Genomic DNA, 17932 nt, shown 5'->3' on the forward strand with positions numbered 1-17932 from the left:
CTTCTGGCTGTGTCTGGCGGGGGTGGGAGGGGGCTGGCCTGTCTCTGATGGGTGCATGTGGGTGGGAGACACAGAGGAGTCAGGGATGACTCCGTGGCTTTTGGTGTGAGGCTGGGAAGGGAGGGTGTTGTGCGCTGAGTGGGGGAGATGATAAGGAGCCAATGTGGACGGACATCGGGGTCCTTTGGACGTGCTGGTTGGGGTGCCTGTTCGATGCCCAACGGCTGAATAGATGAGCCTGGAGCTCAGGGGCGAGGGCCAGGCCGGACGTGACTGGGGGGGTCGTCAGCCCGTGGATGGCATTAGGGCTGTGAGCCTGGTGTCAGCCCGGGGAGGGCGTGGCTTCAGTGCGGCTGCTGCCAAAGGCCTGGCAGGTGGGTGCTTGTCATCTGCCAGGTGCCTTACCTACTGATTGGCTCACCCCACAACCGCAGGTGAGGGTAGATATCCCCACCCCATTCATACACGAGGACATGGAGGCACAGAGAGGCAGAGTGACTTGTCCGAGGTCACACAGCCCGGGGTGGCACAGCTGGACATGACCCTACTCTAACTCTAACTCAGGAGCCCCCAGCCTGCCATGGCCCCCTGCAGCTCTGGGAACCTTCTCTGCCTAGGGCGTCCTCTTCTCCAACAGCTCCACTCCGATGCCGGGGCCAGGCCAGGGAAGCCTGTGGCCTGTCTTCCAGGGGTGGCCCGCGGGCTGGGGTTCCAAGTAGCAGACCTTGGGGCTGGTAGTGAGTGCCCTGAGGTCTGAGACCAGGCCTGGCGCCAGGTGCTCCAGAGCCGGCGCAGCCACCAGGCCTCACTCGTGCTGAGAGCCAGGTCTCCAGCTCCCACCAGGCCTGCGGGAGGCCCTCCGTGCTGAGGGCAGGTGCAGGCGGTGGCCCATGCCCTGAAGCACTAGGGAACCCCACAAAGCCAGCGGGGTTGGAGTGGGGGGTGGCGCCCCACACTCCAGGAAGCTGGCAGCCTGAGGAATTCCCTCGATAATACCACCATCTCTCCGGTGACCTCCTCCCCCCAGCGCCCCCCGCCTCTCCCTTTTTTTTAAAAAAAATATTTTATTAATTTTTTACAGAGAGGAAGGGAGAGGGATAGAGAGTTAGAAACATCCATGAGACAGAAACATCTATCAGCTGCCTCCTGCACCACACCCCCTACTGGGGATGTGCCCGCAACCAAGGTACATGCCCTTGACCGGAATTGAACCTGGGACTCTTCAGTCCACAGGCCGACGCTCTAGCCACTAAGCCAAACTGGTCAGGGCCCGCCTCTCCCTTTTTAGGAGGCTCCCCTCAGCACTGATTATGCCAAGGAGCCTCTAAGAGGGTCTGTTTTGAGGCCCAGAGAGGAGAGGGCCTTGCCCCAGGTCAGCCAGCAGGCTGGCTTCCCACAGTGTGTGCCCACAGCCCCCAGCTCGACCCCTGATGGCGTGGGGCCTGGACTGCGCCCCTCCCCTGGGCTTCTGCATGAGGAGGGGTGAGGAGATGAGCTCCCAAGTCCTATGGGTTCAGACCACCCGGCTTCTGAGAGCGCAGACACCCTGGAGCCGCCTATGTGCTGCCAGGTGGCAGCTACAAAACGCCTCCGGGAGCTGCAGGCCTGGCTGCCATGTGTGTGCACGTGTGTGCATGGGTGTACACAGGGAGTGGGAGAGGCAGTGTGTGCGCCCAGGGGTTCATTGCTGCTGGTGTGTGTATGTGGGTGTGCAGATTGTGTGCAAATGTGTGAGGGTAAGTGGAGTGTGCAGGTGACGTGTGTGGTCAGGTGTGTGTTAAGATGTGTGAATGCATCTTTGTGTATGTGCACACCGACTGTGCACCAGGTACCTGAAGGGTGCGTGTGTGTGACCCAGGTGTGTCTGCGTCAGGGAGTGTGTGGTTGTGAGTTCAGGTGTGTGTGAATGCAGAGACGCAGGAGCGCACAGGTGTGTGTGTTTGTGGGCATGCAGGTGTGCAAACCAATTTGCAGGTGCTCTGCTGCGCCTGCTCGCCCAGGGTGCGGGTGCGGGTGTGGGTGCGGGTGGTGTGGAGCTGCACTGTGCCGCTCTGGTGAGTCGGCGGCTGGATTTCCCAGCATTAGCCTGGATTTCCAGGACTTACCACGCAGCCGGCCGCATTACCCGAGCCGACCAGAGCTTCTGTGCCTGTGGGGTTACTGCTCAGCCAGGCTTGGCCAGGACGCAGCCGCGGAGGCGGCCAGGATGTGGAGAAGTTCGTCTGGTGAACAGGTGCTGAGGGTCCCAGTGGCCACAGGGTCAGTCTGGGCAGAAGTGCAGAGCGGGCAGAACTCCCCGGTGCCCCCCACCAGGCCCCTCACATGCTGTACCCACTACGCCTCATACAAAACAGGAAATCCACCGCCCACAGCCAAGTAGCTCCTCTCTGTGCCCTTTGCCCACCCCAAGGTGACTCCGCCCTCCCCCACCAGCCCCAGCCTGCAGCCTCCTTCCAGCGGGAGGGCACTGACTTGGGAGGCTTCGTGCGGGATTCCTGCTTTCTTAGAGGATGAGTGAGCGAAGCGAGGGCCTGGCCAAGGGGGAGTGGGAATGGTGCCGCTCAGACCCTCTGGGCTGGGACACGTGTGGAAGGGAGAGACGGGCCTCCCACTCTGCCTGGCTTTAAGACCTGCCTCTTTGCCAGGGCCGTCTCCGTGGGAGTGCCCGCTGGTTCTAGAGGTTGTAGAGACCACTGCTTCTCTGCTGGGGTCAACGTGCCACTGCCTCCAGGTGACAGCGTGCGCCTCCACACGGGGGCTCAGAGCAGTGCCTGAGCTGTGGGGCGTGGGAATCCCAGACCCTGGGGCAAGGAGGGGCCTGGGGGTGCCCGGCCCCACTTGTGCTGTGCACACAGCATCCCCAGCCTGGGATGGCGAGAGGAGCCGCCAGGGTCCAGGCTGGGAGGGCCGGCCGGCAGATGGGTGTCCTTTGCTTGCTTTACACCCTTCCTTGTATTTTGTTTGCAGAAAGGCTTCGGGGCTGGGAAGCCCGCACTGAGCTCAGGGCTGGCTCCAGTTTCCAGGGCCCAGAGCAAAATGAGAACAAGGGGCCCCTGCCCAGGCCACCTGCCATGCTGCCGACTCCACTTGGGTTAGGGGGCTCAGCAGCCACACTGGGGCAGGGCAGGGTGGGATCTGGGGCCTAGACCCCTGGCCCCACCACAGGTCTGTCCACTGCAGGGCTCACTCTGCCCAGAGAGGGGGCCTCTACCCTGGCCACCAACTCCATATGGGCCCACTGTACCCCCATAACAAGGTGGGGGCAAAGGGCCTAAGATGGGTGTCTGACCTAGAACCCATTCCTGTTCCCAAGAACCCCCAGTGTGAAAGGAGAGACAGCCCCTCCCTTAGGGAACCCCCATGTACTGAGAGAGACACGCCCCATCCCCAGGCCACCCCGTCCCCAGGGCACCCCCAGTCCAGTGGGGAAGACAGGCCTGTTCTTGACTCCCGGGCCTCTACTGTCCTCCAAGGAGCTCTGGTGAGTCTCTGGAGCCTGTCCCCCTTCCTCCCTGGCCATGAGTCCCCTCCCACTGGCCTGTCACGACCTCCCCGCCCCCATGCTGGGAGACAGCTCTGTGCGTGGCTGAGAATGTGGGTTGCATGTGAGGACGGGAAGGGCGGGCTGTCTGCAGGGTGTGTGCTCCCGGGGATCAGTGGGCAGTGAGGCAGCATGTTGTACATGCTGTTACCTTGGACCCATCTTTCCATCCTCACACGTGCTGCAGGTTTCATGCGGCTTCACAGCTGCGCTTGGGGAGGAGCCTCGTAGTCTGGGTGAGGCAGGCGCTTTCACCCCATTGCACTGATGAGAAAACTGAGGGCCAGAGAGGGATGAGGCTTCCCAGGGTCACTCAGCTCTCTCCTCTGGGGGAAGGCTGGAAGGAAGGCCTTTAGATTCAGGGCTCGAGGTGTTTATGGAGCCGGGCAGGAGATGGAGAGGACATGAGAACAGAAAGACGTGCCCCCAGGGCTCCCGGATGAGGCCAGGGCTCTGGGGACCTCAGGAAGCAAACCCAGACCCGTGATGTCCACTGCTGGGTCAGGTACAAGGAATGAAGGGTGTCAGGGGATTGGGTAGAGCTGGGGCCAGGGAAAGGTTCCTGGAAGAGGTGGCATGTCAGCCAGGCCCCAGGTGAGGGAGGGGCCCAGGCCCAGAAACAGCAGATTTAGGGAGCAGGACTCCCAGGCCAGACCTGGGGGCCACAGCCGGGGCCTCCCCTGACCGCGGGCAGCCAGAGGGGCGGCTGGGCCTGGGGGACCCGGAGGGAGCAGGCGGGAGGGGATCCCCGCTGGGGGCGGTGGGAGTCTCAGGCCTGCCTGGAAGGCCCCACTAGTGAAGAATGGACTACCCGGCACCCAAATTAATGGGCTTTCATTTCGCCAAACATCTGTCACTGTTAGTGCTGGTGAGCGAGCGTGAAACGAGCTTCGACTGCTGCGCTGCGGCTCCGTGCCAGTGGCTGCTCTGCACAGGGTGGCCCGTGGGGGCAGCCGCTGGATGGGGGGCCTGGCTGAGGGGCTGGGCACCCTCCTGAGGAGGGTCCGCTGCGGTCCCGAGGGCGGGCGGCCCCTCCTCAGGGCGGCCCCTCCAAACAGCGCATGACAGTGGGGACACTTCCCCGAGCTCCCGGCCGGGCTGTTACCGTGGCCCCGGCTGTCCGCCTCACAGCCCTGCCAGGTGCGTGCAGGACTGTAATCACCACGCCCGCATTACATGTGAGGACACGAGGCAGGAGGACGGACGTGGCCAGGACTTGCATCCAGGGCTTCTGGTCTGAAGTCCGGCTCTCCTCCATGCTCCCTCCGATCCAGCCTGTCCCCGCTGCGTCTGCCTCTGGGGAGGGCGGGGTCAGGGCGAGGTCAGGGCGAGCCGCGCTGACGCCTCCCCGCCCGCCCCAGCTGTACATCCAGACGACCACGCTGACGGTGTCGGTGAGCCTGAGCGCCTCGGTGTCCCTGGGGATGCTCTACATGCCCAAGGTCTACATCATCCTCTTCCACCCGGAGCAGAACGTGCCCAAGCGCAAGCGCAGCCTCAAAGCCGTGGTCACCGCCGCCACCATGTCCAACAAGTTCACGCAGAAGGGCAGCTTCCGGCCCAACGGGGAGGCCAAGTCTGAACTCTGCGAGAACCTCGAGGCGCCCGGTGAGTGCCTGGCCCCGCCCTTCTCCCTCTGGACCTGCCCAGGCCCCGCCCCCTTCCTGGGGAGGGCCAGCCCCCCCCCCTCCCCCGCCAGGTCATGTAGGGGTCCGGGAGAACCCCAGGCTGCAGGTTAGTACCCTCCGCCCTGCCGGGAGGACCCCCAGGCCCCAGCCCATGCCCACCCTGTCCTTGCCCTTCCAGGGATCTCTGCCTCCCCCCCACACCCAGAGGGAGGCCATTGGGGGCCTGATTCACACACTGTGATGTGAGGCCCCGATTTCTCTGCCCTGTGACCTTCATCTCTCGGGAGTCAGGTGGTATAGATGACCCCTGATCCCTGGTCCTTTGGGAACTGGGGGGCCATGGCCCTGGCACCAGCCCCGCCACCTCCTAGCAGGGCCCTAGAGATGGGGGCTCGGGACATGGGCCCTGATGGGTAGGTGGGGCGTGGGTGGGGCAGGGGCCTCCAGAGGCCAACGTTCTCAGGAAGCAGGTGCCCTGGGGGTTGTGCAGGCACCTCAGCCGCAGAGGGTCCTTTGAGGGCTCAGGGGAGGGAAGGAGGCAGAGAACATAGTGTTTGGGGACAGGCCCAAGGGCCGGCGGGTGGGACAGGTCCTTCAGGCTGGTAAGGCATGTGTGTGGGAGGGAGCAGGGCACCCTCTTTGCCAGCTGCCCTGGTCCCCGCAGCCAGCCCTGTGTGGGGAGACAGGTGGGAGAAGGCCAGAGGGCAGGGCCGCGGAGGGACAGGTTAGGCCCCGGGGGCCAGTAACAGCGGTGACCATCTCCCGAGCCCTGTGTGCCACACCTATCAGGTACCAGTGTTCACCCCCACAGCCATCTTGAAAGACAGATATTTTGTCATCTGTGTAATACAGAGGAGGAGAGAGGGGCGACCCAGGTCACAAGCCAGCAGGTGGCGGCCGGCCCTGACCTCCCACTATCCCCGCTGCCTGCTGCCTCCTGGGACAGCCTCAACTTGTGGGGCGGGGCCTCCATGGGCCTTGCTTAGGGTCGGAGGGTCAAGGGGTCACTGTGGTCACCCCGCCACCGCAGACCTTGGCCCCTCCCTGGACGCCCTGTGAAGTGGCTGCTCCTCCCGCCTCCCACTCCCTTGAAGTCTTGGGGGACATCAGGTCCTGGTGGGACCGGGAGTGAGCGCTCTGTTCCTCCTCTGGCACTCGGGGGGGCCAGAGGGGCAGTGTCGAGGGCAGCAGGAGGGACGCGGGCAGCTCAGGGAAACAGATTTCCCTCCTGTGTGTCTGGGCTGGGGCAGCGCTTCTCACAGGCCCTGCCTGGGGCTCCGGGTGGAGTGTCGTCCCTCCGTTCTCAGCACCGGCCCACATCCCTGCCCACATCCACGCAGGATTTTTCACTTGTGAACTTCACAGCAGTCCTGTGAGGCCTGGTTAGGGCTGGAGGTTTGATCCCAGCTGAGGCTCAGAGAGGGTGAGTAACTTTCCTGAAGTCACACAGCTAGGTGGTGGCTGGCTGGCCCCATGACCCTCACTTTATATGGCTTCCCTGTCTCTGGGGTCCCCATTCTCTGCAGAGTAGTGTACCCCCCTCTGAAGCACCCTTGCTTGGTCGCCACCCACCTCTACCAAATGACTGGTTCTCGCCAGTCCCGCTCCTCCCAGAGGCCAGCGTCCCTGCACCTGCAGCCCGGGAGGTGCTTTCATTGCGCTGCGGACCCCACGCGAAGGGGAGGGCGGAGTGTCCTCAGAACTCCCCACCTCTGGCCTTCCGTGTCTACCCAATGCAGCCCCTCATCTGGCCCTCCTGTCCAAGCAGAGCCCCTGCCTGCTCCCTGCCCCTCCCTCCCGAGCCCGGCCAGGCCCTGCTCTGCTCCAGGGCTCCTGGGAGAGTGGGGCTCAGCCCGCCCGGAGGGTGGCACTCATGGTGTGTGACATCCTAGGGGCCACAGAGGGCAGGCAGGCTTCACGGAGAGCGGATCACACCTCTGCCTCTGCTCAGCTGGTCACCTGGGCGGGGACAGTCACCCCCCCTTCCCCCCAACAAGGAGGGTGGGCAAGGGAAGACCTTGCTTCCAGCTTCCTGCTCCCTGCAAGGGAAGGATGAGAGCTGCCCACTCACCCCACCCCGCAGTGAGGCCAGAGGCCCCCCTTCGCCCCCCTGTCTCTCAGCTCGGTGACAACGGGGGCCATGTGGGCCGGGCAGGAGCCGGGCGATTAATTCCGGGGACAGCCGACAGCAGCGTGTGAGCAGGAGTGGGGAGGTGTCACTCCTGTGGAGCAGGGACATTTTTCACGCTGTCGCTGGCAGGCCACGTATCTTTAAACAAACAATAGAATAAATAATTCAGGGCTGATTGCAGGCAGATTGGGTGCGGAGACATGGGGGTGGCAATGGGGCTGTCAGCTCCGGCCGCCACTGCCCAGCTAACTGTTATCAGAGGCGGCGGAGCCTGTAGACCAGCAGCCACCAGCGGTCTGTCACCAGCAAGGGCTGGATGGGCTCGGGGCCTCTGCCCACACCCTCGTCCCTTCCCCGACCCCAAGGATGGCCTGGGGGGTCCCTCCGCCCCCCCCACCCCCCCCATCGCTGTAGTGATTTCAGCCCTGCCCCTTAGCCCATCATATTGCAAGGTTTCAGAGTATTTCCATCCACCCTGCGGCTGAGCCACTAAGGGTATCATCCCATTTCACAGGCGAGGGAATCGAGGCTCCCAGAGGCTCAGTGTGTGGGAAGGGCCACATGGCAGGTGCTGAGGTCCCCGTACTGGTCAGGGTAGGATTGGCCCCCAAGTCTCCCGAGTCCTGGCCAGACTCTTCCTTTTGTTCCTCACAGTTAGCTCCTGGGGGACCCTCCTGGGCAGATCATTGCTCCCATTTTCCTGATGGTGGAACTGAGGCTCCGCTGAAGGACTTGGGTCCCTGGCTTGTAACTGAGGGCTGAATGCACTTCCAGGTTCTGGAAGCCATGGGCTGGCTTTTCTGCTAGAGACAGCTCTGATCTTAGAGGGACAACAGGGGCCCGCCTGTCCCTCAGCTCCCGGCCACTTTCACCGCCCCTCCCGCACCCCCCTCGGCCATCAACTGCCTCAGGCTCCCGTTTCCCTGCAGCCGGTGGAGATGGTGCTGCTGCTGCTGGGTTCTCCTCCCCTGGGAGCCGGAGCTGCTGGCAGCGTGCAGTTTCGGAAACAATTTTCTCAGTTCACCCCGAGGGTGACGGAGCCCTGGGGAGCCGGTTCTCACCAGCTGGCCTGCAGGGCTGATCAGAGCTGGCTGCGGCTCTTTTTCTGCTGGTGAGGGACAGGGTGGGATGGAGATGGGGGGGGTGGGGGTTCCCCTCAGGAAAGGAGCCTAGGCAAACACGGCCTCCGCTCTGTGTTACAGGCGGGGAAACTGAGGCCTAGCAGGTCAGGAAAGGAGCAGCTGGGGTCCCAGAGGAGTTGGAGGCTGTCTCGGGAGTGCTGATCTGCTAGTCGCCCCACCACCTCCCTCTCAGCAGTGCGGCCATGTTGGGGCTCCAGCCTGTAGTCCCTCAGCTCCCTTCCCCAGGGGCACCCACCCAGGCCCCCCCTGGATTGGGCTCCATTGAAACGGACTCATCCCGTGGCCCTCCCTCCCTCTCGGCCACCCAGCACCCTGGAGTGGGGTGGACGTTTCACAGGGGAAGGTGGGGATTCTTTGTAACCTAGAAGGTGCTGTGCCGTGTTCTTATCCTCTTCCTGGATGCCATGGGCACCGTTTCCTTCCCTTAGCACTTGTCTGGGTGGCACCTAAAACTTGAAACGCCCTGGGGCTCAGCCTAGTGATCGTTCATCTTCTGCTCTCACATTTCTGCTGACAGGGAGCCCAACCATCACCGAAGGGCACCCACTCCACTCAGCTCTGGCCAGGAGAAAGTTCCTCCTTCAGCCGATCCTCAGGCCCCCCACTGGTCCCCGGTGTGCCCCTCTGCTCACCCTGCCCCAACACCGGTTCTTCCCACACTCAGTGGACCCCTGAGAGTGGGACTCGGCGATCCTGCCTGTGTCAGCGGCTTCCAGTTACACTGCTGTGACAAAAAGGCCCCCGAACAGAGTGGCTCAGTCAGACAATGTTTGTTTCTGTCTCATATAATAGCACCTGGTGGCGGCAGGAGCGGGGACCCAGGTTCCTTCCATCTTGTTGCTCCATCAGCTCTGGGAGGGCTGTCCTTGTCCTCATGGCTGAGGCTCGTGGCTTTTCCTGTCGGTTCTGCCCATGGAAGGCAAAAGAGAGGAGGTCCAGGGGAAACAACCAATTTTAATCAATTGACATGGAAGTTGCACACAGCCCTTCCGCTCACCTATCAGCAGGAATGTCATCATGCAGGGCCACACTTTGCTGCAAGGGAGGCTGGCAATGTAGTCCTTGACTTTGGCAGTTGGGAGTCCAACAAAAATGGGAGAGAGGATCGAGGGGACAGTGTGCAGCTCACCACACTGCTGCCCTCCGTGTCCTCTTCTCCAGGCCAGACGCATGGCTGCACCTGCTGGGGTGCCTCCTTTCCTGATGACAGGGGCCTGCTGGGGGTCAGGGCAGCTTTATGACAAGCGATACCGTCATTTTCTCCCACGCAGCCTCCTTCCCAGGCGGCAGTTCTGCCCTTGATTGCTGTCCTCTGGGTGTCCCCAGGCGACGGAGGGAGACCCTGAACGCTGGCAGGACAGGACAAAACCAAGGACCTGGCCAGCCCACCCCTCGGGCCTCAGCTCCTCACTGGCTGCTGTGAGGCCAGCCCTGGGGGAGCGCTCACGCTGCCGAGACAGCTGATGTCGCCCGTGAAGGCTGTGGCCAGGAAATGGGAGCTACCCAGATATGGGGCCCCCTCTGGGGCCCGGGGTGGGCGAGCGAGGGCCAGAGTGATGGGTGCAGATAAGGGAGGCCAAGGCTGAGGCGAGACAGGGGCACCCAGAAACGGGGAGGGTGGCTACATGGAGAGCGAGGGGACCTAAGAACTTCCCCTTCCCTCGAACGCGGGGAGAGGCCGAGCCAGTCAGACGCCTCAATGCCTAGCTCAGCCAGGGCCTGCTCTGGCTGCATTATTTATTCCTCTGCCCCTGCTCCACTCGCGTCCCGTCGGCTGCCAGCCCCCGTATATTCTGGGCCTGGGTTCTTCCAGAATGTGCCGTGGGGCTTCTGAAAAGCTTCCCTTGATGATGTGGTTGATGTTTGAATAGCAGGGGCTTTGGGGTGCCAACGCCCATGCAGTCGAAAAATATATCTATAACTTTGACCCCCCAAAACTTAAGTTGCCCCTGGGCATCCTCGGGGGCTTGGTCCAGGACCTCCGTGGGGACCAGCCCCGCAGGTGCTCCGCCCCCACATACACTGCTGAGGACCAGGGCGTACAGCAGGTTCCCCGCATCCGCACACTCCCAGCCGCGGATTGAAAACACCGGGTATTTACTCAAAACAAAACAAGACGAAAGCAAGAAAACCGGCTGAATATTAGTGGGCCCTCGAAGTTCAGACACGTGTTAAGGGTCAACAGGGCTTTAAAACTATACAATTATATCACAGATAAAAGTGATTCTCTTATTTTTTAAAAAATATATTTAATTGATTTTTTAGAGAGGAAGGGAGAGGGATAGAGAGTTAGAAACATCGATGAGAGAGAAACATCGATCAGCTGCCTTCTGCATACATCCTACTGGGGATGTGCCTGCAACCAAGGTACATGCTCTTGACCGGAATCGAACCTGGGACCTTTCAGTCCGCAGGCTGATGCTCTATCCACTGAGCCAAACCGGTTAGGGCAAAAGTGATTCTTTTAAAGTGTGGTGGAGTCCGGAGGTGGCAGGGGCTCCCGGAGGAGATCGTTGGAGTTGGGGGGGGTGTTGGGAGGGAGCGCCCAAAGAGGGGTCACACCTAGAGCAACAGGTGAAGGGGCGGGCACTCCCAGCAGGAAGCCCAGCCCAAGCGAAGGTGTGAAGGAGCGAGGAGGAGCTGCAGGCGGCCCAGGGCAGGGAGTTGGTGCCCAGGCCGGGGAGGTGGACTGCTCTGCGCTGGGGTCTGGACTCAAGGCCCTGGCAGGGCAGTGCCGGCGCGGCGGGCGGTGTGAAGGAGTTAGCCTCTGCCTCCTGCGTACCCCGGTCTCTCCTTCCAGTGCTGGCCACCAAACAGACCTACGTCACCTACACCAACCACGCACTCTAGCGAGGCGGCCAGAGCCGAACCGGAGGAGGAGGACCCGAGACCCTCGTGATGGTGCGTTGAGCCAGGGCCACTCCGGGGCCCAGCTGATGTCCTGCCTGCCCGTGGACACCCGCGGACGTGGCTTGGTGCTGAGGACAGCAGAGCCCCAGCGGTCCCTGCTGGGTAGCCTGGGCAAGCCGGGTGGGCGCCAGGAGGAGGGCCGGGGGCTGGGCAGCTTCTGCCACTCCAGGAGCCTGTCTTGGACCAGGGCCCGCCTAGCCCCAAGCACAGAGGCCCCGGTGCCGGTCCCTCTGTCTCCGCCTGTCCCAGGGGCGGCCTTCTCCGTCTGTCTCCATCCTCTCTTTATTTTCTCTTATCCCTGCTGTCCGTCTCCATCCGTTGCTCTGCTTCCCCGCATCTTCCTTCTGCCTCCGCGTCTCTCGCTCATGAGCTCGTCTCCAGGTCTCTCCTGTCTTTCTCTGTGCTCCTCCCGGGCCTCCCCTCTCGTGCATTTTTCTTGCCTGTCCTCCCACCTTCATTTATGACCAGACTCTGCTCTCCCCTCCCTGCCACCTTCTCCCAAGTCACTAAATCTTCCATGTCACAAAAGAGAAAAAAGGGAAAAAAAATCAAAACACAAAAAAGCCAAACAAAAACAAATCCTGAGTCTGTTGCGAAGTGCTGCGTCTCCTGGTGGCCTCTGTGTGTCCCTTTGCCCGCAGCCTGCCCGCCTGCCCCCGCGCCCGCTGTGCGGCCTGCCCGCCTGCCCGCCTGCCCCTCCTGCCGATGACACGGAGTTCAGTGCCTGAGTGTTTGGTGGTGGTTATTGATGACATGTGTAGCGCATGATTGTTTTTTATACCAAGAACATTTCTAATAAAAATAAACACATGGTTTTGCACCCTGGCTCCACGTCCACTGAAGGTCCGGCAGTGGGACCCCAGGCTTCGCCCTCAGCCGCAGGGCGGGAGGCAGCGGGAAGGAGGAACTGGGTGATGAGACTAGGCTCGGGCCAGGAGGAGGGGTGTCGGGGGGTGGGGGGGTGGGGACCTGCTCCCTGGGCTGCATTGAGTTGGGGTGTGGGGAGGCCTTGGGCAGGGAGGGGCCGGGACATTGTGGAAGATTCCAGAAGTCAGCCCTGCTGGTAGGGGGGAGGCTCTGTTCCTGTCCAGTGCCCTGCAGCCCCCAAGGCAGGTACCATTTCTGCCCTTCCTTCCTCTCCTCTGGCTCACATCCTGCGCCCTGGGACCCCGGCCCCAGCCCATAACCCGAGCCTCCCCTCCGCCCCAGGCAGCTCTCCCCTTGAGCATTTGGCTTCCAGGGCTTCCAGCAGCCAGTCCCCCCGCCTGCTTGTCCTGTCTTCAGGCCACAGGTGCTAGATGATGGGGCTGTGGCCAGGTGGGCGGCACAGGTGTGCATGTATGTGTCTGTTCTCGCTGCATGTGTGTTGTGCTCCTGCCACCTCCATGCTTATTTCTCTGACTGTTTAGGCCAGTGGTCGGCAAACTGCGGCTTGGCAAACCACGGCTCACAAGCCACATGCGGCTCTTTGGCCCCTTGAGTGTGGCTCTTCCACAAAATATCGGCCCTTCCACAAAATACCGACTTCTGTGCATGGGCCACGAAGTTTCAATCGCACTGTATGTGTGCGCCCGCACATGGTATTCTGTGGAAGAGCCACACTGAAGGGGCCAAAGAGCTGCATATGGCTCTCGAGCCGCGGTTTGCCAACCACGTGTTTAGGCCCAAGTGGGTGCTCACAGCCTGGCTTCCCTGGCAGGTGGGGAGCTAGGGGGCAGGGTGTGGCCCAGGGGCAGGCCCTGCTGGGGCTGAATCATAGAGCCAGCGACACAGTGAGGCCACAGGCAGCAGCTGGAGCCTGGCTGCCTGTGCTGACTCCCCACCAGCCACCTCCTAAGCTGAGGGGTGTGGGCGCTGTGGCCGAGGGCCTGGGGGACCCTGGGTGGGACTCAGGCAGGGACTGGGTGTGGAGGTGTGTGTGGAGGCGTTGTGCCAGGCGTCAGTGCCCTCTGGGGAAGTCTTTTACTGGGGGAGGCCGGTCACATGTGAGCACGCCTGCACTCAGGAGGCCCGCCGTGTGTTCACTCATAGTCGCTGGTGCGAGGGAAGGAGGGGAGGCGGGTCTCACGATGGCCTTGCTTTTGCAGGACGGACCCTAAGGCCCAGGTAGGTCCTACCCAGTGTCCCAAGCTAATCAGGAGACCTAGGTTGTCAGGCCAAGGCCATTTGTCAGAAACTCCCGGGCCCATTCGGCAGTGTTTGTGCGTGTGTGTGTGTGTGTGTGTGTGTGTGTGTGCGCGCGCGTGTGTGTGTACAAGGGGAGTGTGGCCAGCTCTCCCCACCGGGGGTTCCCTGACAGCACCCCCAGCCTGCACCTCGCCCCCTCTCTGGCTCATTTCCCTGGCAAGGCGATTGCCTCGCAGGGGCACAAGGCCAGGCTGCAGGCTGGGCCTGGAACAGGGTTTGATGCCCAGCCAGGACTTTTCAGGTGACTCCCACGCCTGTGGAGCTCCATCTGGGTTCCGGGGGCGTCACCTTCCCAAGGGGTTCTGTCCCTTCCCCTCCTCTCACACTCATGGGAGGCCCATGAAGACCAAGGGGGAGGCCGGGGCTGAGCAGGGTGGGCGCCTGGTGGGCATAGGTTGGTGGGCATCCCTGACACTGGCTTAGTCAGCCTGCCCAGGGCTCAGATGTGCAGGTGGGGAGGGGCATCCAGTCTGCTGGGGAGACACGGGCCTTGCAGCCAAACAGCGAAAGCAACATGGATGGGAGTGGGCGGGGCAGGTGGGGGAGCCTTGGGTGGGTAGAGCTCTGAGCTGAGCCTGGGGTAGGGAGGAGCTTGGGCTCCATGGGCCCAAGGCCGGGAGCAGGGGCCGTCCCAGCAGGCCTTTTGGAAGTCAGTCCTGCGCTGATGCCTTCCTTGGCCAGCTGGCTGCTCACGTTTGCTCTCTGCCCCTTATTATCAATTCCCTGGGCTCATATGGGCACATGAAAGGAGGACTGAGCTCAGTATCTTCAGAATGGCATCCCAAATAATAAAGAGGTAATATGCAAATTAACCCTCACGCCCTCACAAGATGGCTTCCTATGACTGAACAAGCAGGCTGCGTGGGGCGACCAGGCTGGCAGGGGGGTTAGTGAGGGATGACCAAATGACTAAACAGCAGGCTGCATGGGGCAACCAGGCTGGCGGGGGGCATGAAGGGTGACCAGGCCAGCGGGGTGGGGGGGGGATGTTGGGGGCAACCTGGATGGCAGGGCGGGCAGTAAGGGGTGACAAGGCAGCAGAGGGGGGCAGTTTGGAGCAACCAGGCCAGCAGGGGGTGCAGTTAGGAGTGACCAGACTGGCAGGGAGGGGGCAGTTAGGGGCGACCAGGCAGATAGGCAGGTGAATGATTAGGAGCCAGCGGCCTAGGATTGTGAGAGGGATGTCCGACTGCTGGCTTAGGCCTGATCCTAAGGGGTCCTGGATTGGAGAGGGTGCAGGCTGGGCTGAGGGGACCCCCCACCCCATGCATGAATTCATGAACCAGGCCTCTAGTATTTTAATAAGTTGGGAGGGTTCAGTGTCCCTGCTCCCTGGACAGAGCTGATGGCCCCCAGAGACCTTTGCTCTGTGGTAGGGTGATGGGTCTCCACAGGCTTTGTGCCCCCCTGCCCTCATCTCGCCTCCCAGTGAGAGGCCCAGAGATGAGCTTAGTGGCAGCCCCCAGGCTGGTCTCAGGGCGAATGAAGGATATTTTGCCTGTGCCCTACACTGTCACATCCCAGGTCAGATGAGCCAGTGCTGGCCTCCCCAGGACTGGACCTGAGCTCTGTGGGTGGGGCCTGTTGGAGTGTGTTTTACAAGCTCCCAGGGACCTGCTGTGCACCTAGGGGGTCCTCTGTGCACCCAGGACCCGCTGTGCACCTAGGGGGGTCTGCTGTGCACCCAGGGCCCACTGTGCACCCAGGGCCCACTGTGCTCCCAGGGGCCACTGTGCTCCCAGGGCCCACTGTGCACCCAGGGGCCACTGTGCACCCAAGGCCCACTGTGCACCAGGACCCGCTGTGCTCCCAGGACCCGCTGTGCACCTAGGAGGGTCTGCTGTGCACCCAGGGGCCACTGTGCTCCCAGGGCCCACTGTGCACCCAGGGCCCACTGTGCACCCAGGGCCCACTGTGCTCCCAGGGGCCACTGTGCACCCAAGGCCCACTGTGCACCAGGAGGTCCAGCAGCAGAACCCTTTCTTTTAGTCTGAGCAGCATCCCTGGGCACTTGTTAGAAAAGCAGATACGGGCGTGCTCCCGGCCGCTGGGCCCAAAGCTCTGGGGTGGCTCCCGCCGTCTGTCTCCCAGGCCTCCAGGGCTCTGCCATGCCAGCTGTGTGTGAGAACCGCCACCTAAAAACTAGCCTTGTCCAAAGGCCAAGCCGCGTGATTGAACTATGTCTGAGGAGGAAGAGGGGGAGTCCAGGCCTAGGGTTACCAGGCGGGTGGAGTTCCTGGGACGCAGTACTGACAGCTGAAACCAGGAAAGTCCCAGAAAACTAGACACATTGGCCACCGGCCAGCCCCCTTCTTTACCCATTCCCCCAACTGCACCGGGTCCCAGGTGCACAGAGACATGTGTGGTACCTGACCTTGGGCTTCTGCATCAAAAGGGAACAGCACTGCCAGGCCTGCGTGGCTCAGTGGTTGAGTGTTGACCTTTGAACCAGGAGGTCATGGTCCGATTTCCCGGTCAGGGCCCATCCCCTGTTTGCAGGCTCGCTCGATCCCCAGTGTGGGGCCCGCAGGAGGCAGCCGATCAGTGATTCTCTCTCATCATTGATGTTTCTCTCTCTTCCTCTCTCTTCCTCTCTGAAATTTTATATATATATCTCCAATATAATAAAAGCCTACTATCTAAGTCTCCAGTCGTCTGGTCTGCCATTCAGCCAATCAAAGTGTAATATGCTAATGATATGCTAAGGTGCTCAACCACTCTCTATGACTGCACTGACCACCAGGAGGCAGACAACCAACTGGTCGACCAGTTGCTATGATGTGCACTGACCACCAGAGGGCAGACGCTCCAACTGGTAGGTTAGCTTGCTGCTGGGGTCTGGCCAATCAGACTGAGCAAGATGGGCTGGATATGCCCTGGAGCCCTTCCCCGGCTGGCCAACCTCCCACTCCCTTCCCGGCCCTGATCATGCACCTGTGGGGTCCCTTGGCCTGGCCTGCACCCTCTCACAATCTGGGACTCCTCAGAGAGCAGGTTTCAGCCCAACCCCACAAGCAAGGCCGAGGGACCGCACTGGTGCCCGAATTCGTGCACCGGGCCTCTAGTTTATGTGTGTGTGTGTGTGTGTGTGTGTGTGTGTGTGTGTGTGTATTAAAAGGGAACAACATCCACTCCAGAGCTTGTTGGGGCTCAAAACCAAGACTGAGCAGGAGCCCCCGAGCTCCCCCCAAGCTGGACACGGGCACCTTGTGGAACCCTAGGACCCTGGGGACTCAGCTTTTGGAGCAAGATACAAACTCAGGCCCCTTCCAGCGCAGGCTCCGGCTCTCAGTGCCAGCGTCCCTTATGTGGTTCTCCTTTCCGCCTCTCAGGCCTCAAGGCAGAGGCAAAGGGGCCCAGGGAGTGGCCATTAGCACCATGCGGTGACTAAACCTGTGCCCGCCCGCCTCAGCCTGCAGGACCAGGAGGGCCTTGCAGCCGCAGGGGGATGCTGAGCTTCCGGGGCTGGTGGCCCTCCAGCCAGAGGACAGGCCCTTGGTTTTGGTGGTCTCACTGGGGCCTGCTGCGCCCTCCTCCCAGCCTGGTCTCCATCTGCCCACCGAGCACGGAGCGCGTACGGGGCTCTCCCTGCCCTCCCGCCTCCCGCACCGCCTGGCTGTCCCATAGGACAGGGCCCGGCCCTCTGAGCTTCACAGCCTGGACCGCCCTGAAGGCAGCGTGGCACTGAGTGGCACACAGCGCCAAGATCTCACTTCAGCTGCTAAAGCAGCAATTAGCATTAATGAGGCTTCTTGCTTTATTTTTAGGTAACCTCCAAGGCCCTGCCTGTGTAATTCAGCCCGCATTGCTTGGCAGATAATTAAAACATGTCACCGTAATTTGCCCTTTTTTAAAAAGAAAGCTGGTAATTATGTTTTTATCGCGAATGAGGGGAACGAGGAGGACAGAAAGCAGAGAGAGGTGGAGCCGGGGCAGGAACCAGGAGCCCGCTCTGGGGCAGCTGGCTCGGGGCCTCCCGAACCTCAGGGCCCTTTCTGCCCAAGACCCCCTCCTGGCCGACTCCCTCCGGGCCTCCGCGTCCAGGCCTGGGTGGGAGGAAGCCCTTCTCAGCCTCAGTTGGCTTCAGAGCATTCCCGTGGGCGGGAAGGGGGTGGGGGCTGGCGATCCTTGGGCTGTGCTCGGCCACCTGGGAGTCCCTGTGCTGTTGTACTGTGACACGGGTTTGAAAATTGCCATAATAAATGGTTAGAGAGGAACCCCTCCCAGGAAGGGGTCTGCTGGAGCCCGGCACCCGGTGTCCGCTCTCAGGGCACTTGTGACTTGATGCTTCTGACTCCGAGGAGAAGGGCTGTCTTTGTGCACCAGGCACTGCATTTCAGTACGGCTGGGTGCCGGTGCGTGGTGGTGGGTGGCCCTAGGCATCTGCAATGAG

General features: G+C 61.8%; 1 protein-coding gene across 2 annotated transcripts in view; it reads left to right on the forward strand.

The window, feature by feature from the left end:
- The window catches only part of GRM4 (glutamate metabotropic receptor 4), a 105564-nt gene extending 93415 nt beyond the window's left edge, over nucleotides 1-12149 (forward strand). The window contains exons 10-11 of one of the 2 annotated variants that reach the window (XM_036318280.1): nucleotides 4903-5149; nucleotides 11243-12149. In XM_036318280.1, coding sequence (XP_036174173.1) covers nucleotides 4903-5149; nucleotides 11243-11292 — 297 coding nt within the window. In that variant the 3' untranslated portion in view covers nucleotides 11293-12149. The remainder of the gene's footprint in view (nucleotides 1-4902; nucleotides 5150-11242) is intronic. The other variant, XM_036318281.1, reaches the window with a different exon arrangement.
- Nucleotides 12150-17932: the final 5783 nt, after the last annotated feature.

This window comes from Myotis myotis, unplaced genomic scaffold, assembly GCF_014108235.1.
Source record: "Myotis myotis isolate mMyoMyo1 unplaced genomic scaffold, mMyoMyo1.p scaffold_m19_p_7, whole genome shotgun sequence".
NCBI lineage: Eukaryota > Metazoa > Chordata > Mammalia > Chiroptera > Vespertilionidae > Myotis > Myotis myotis.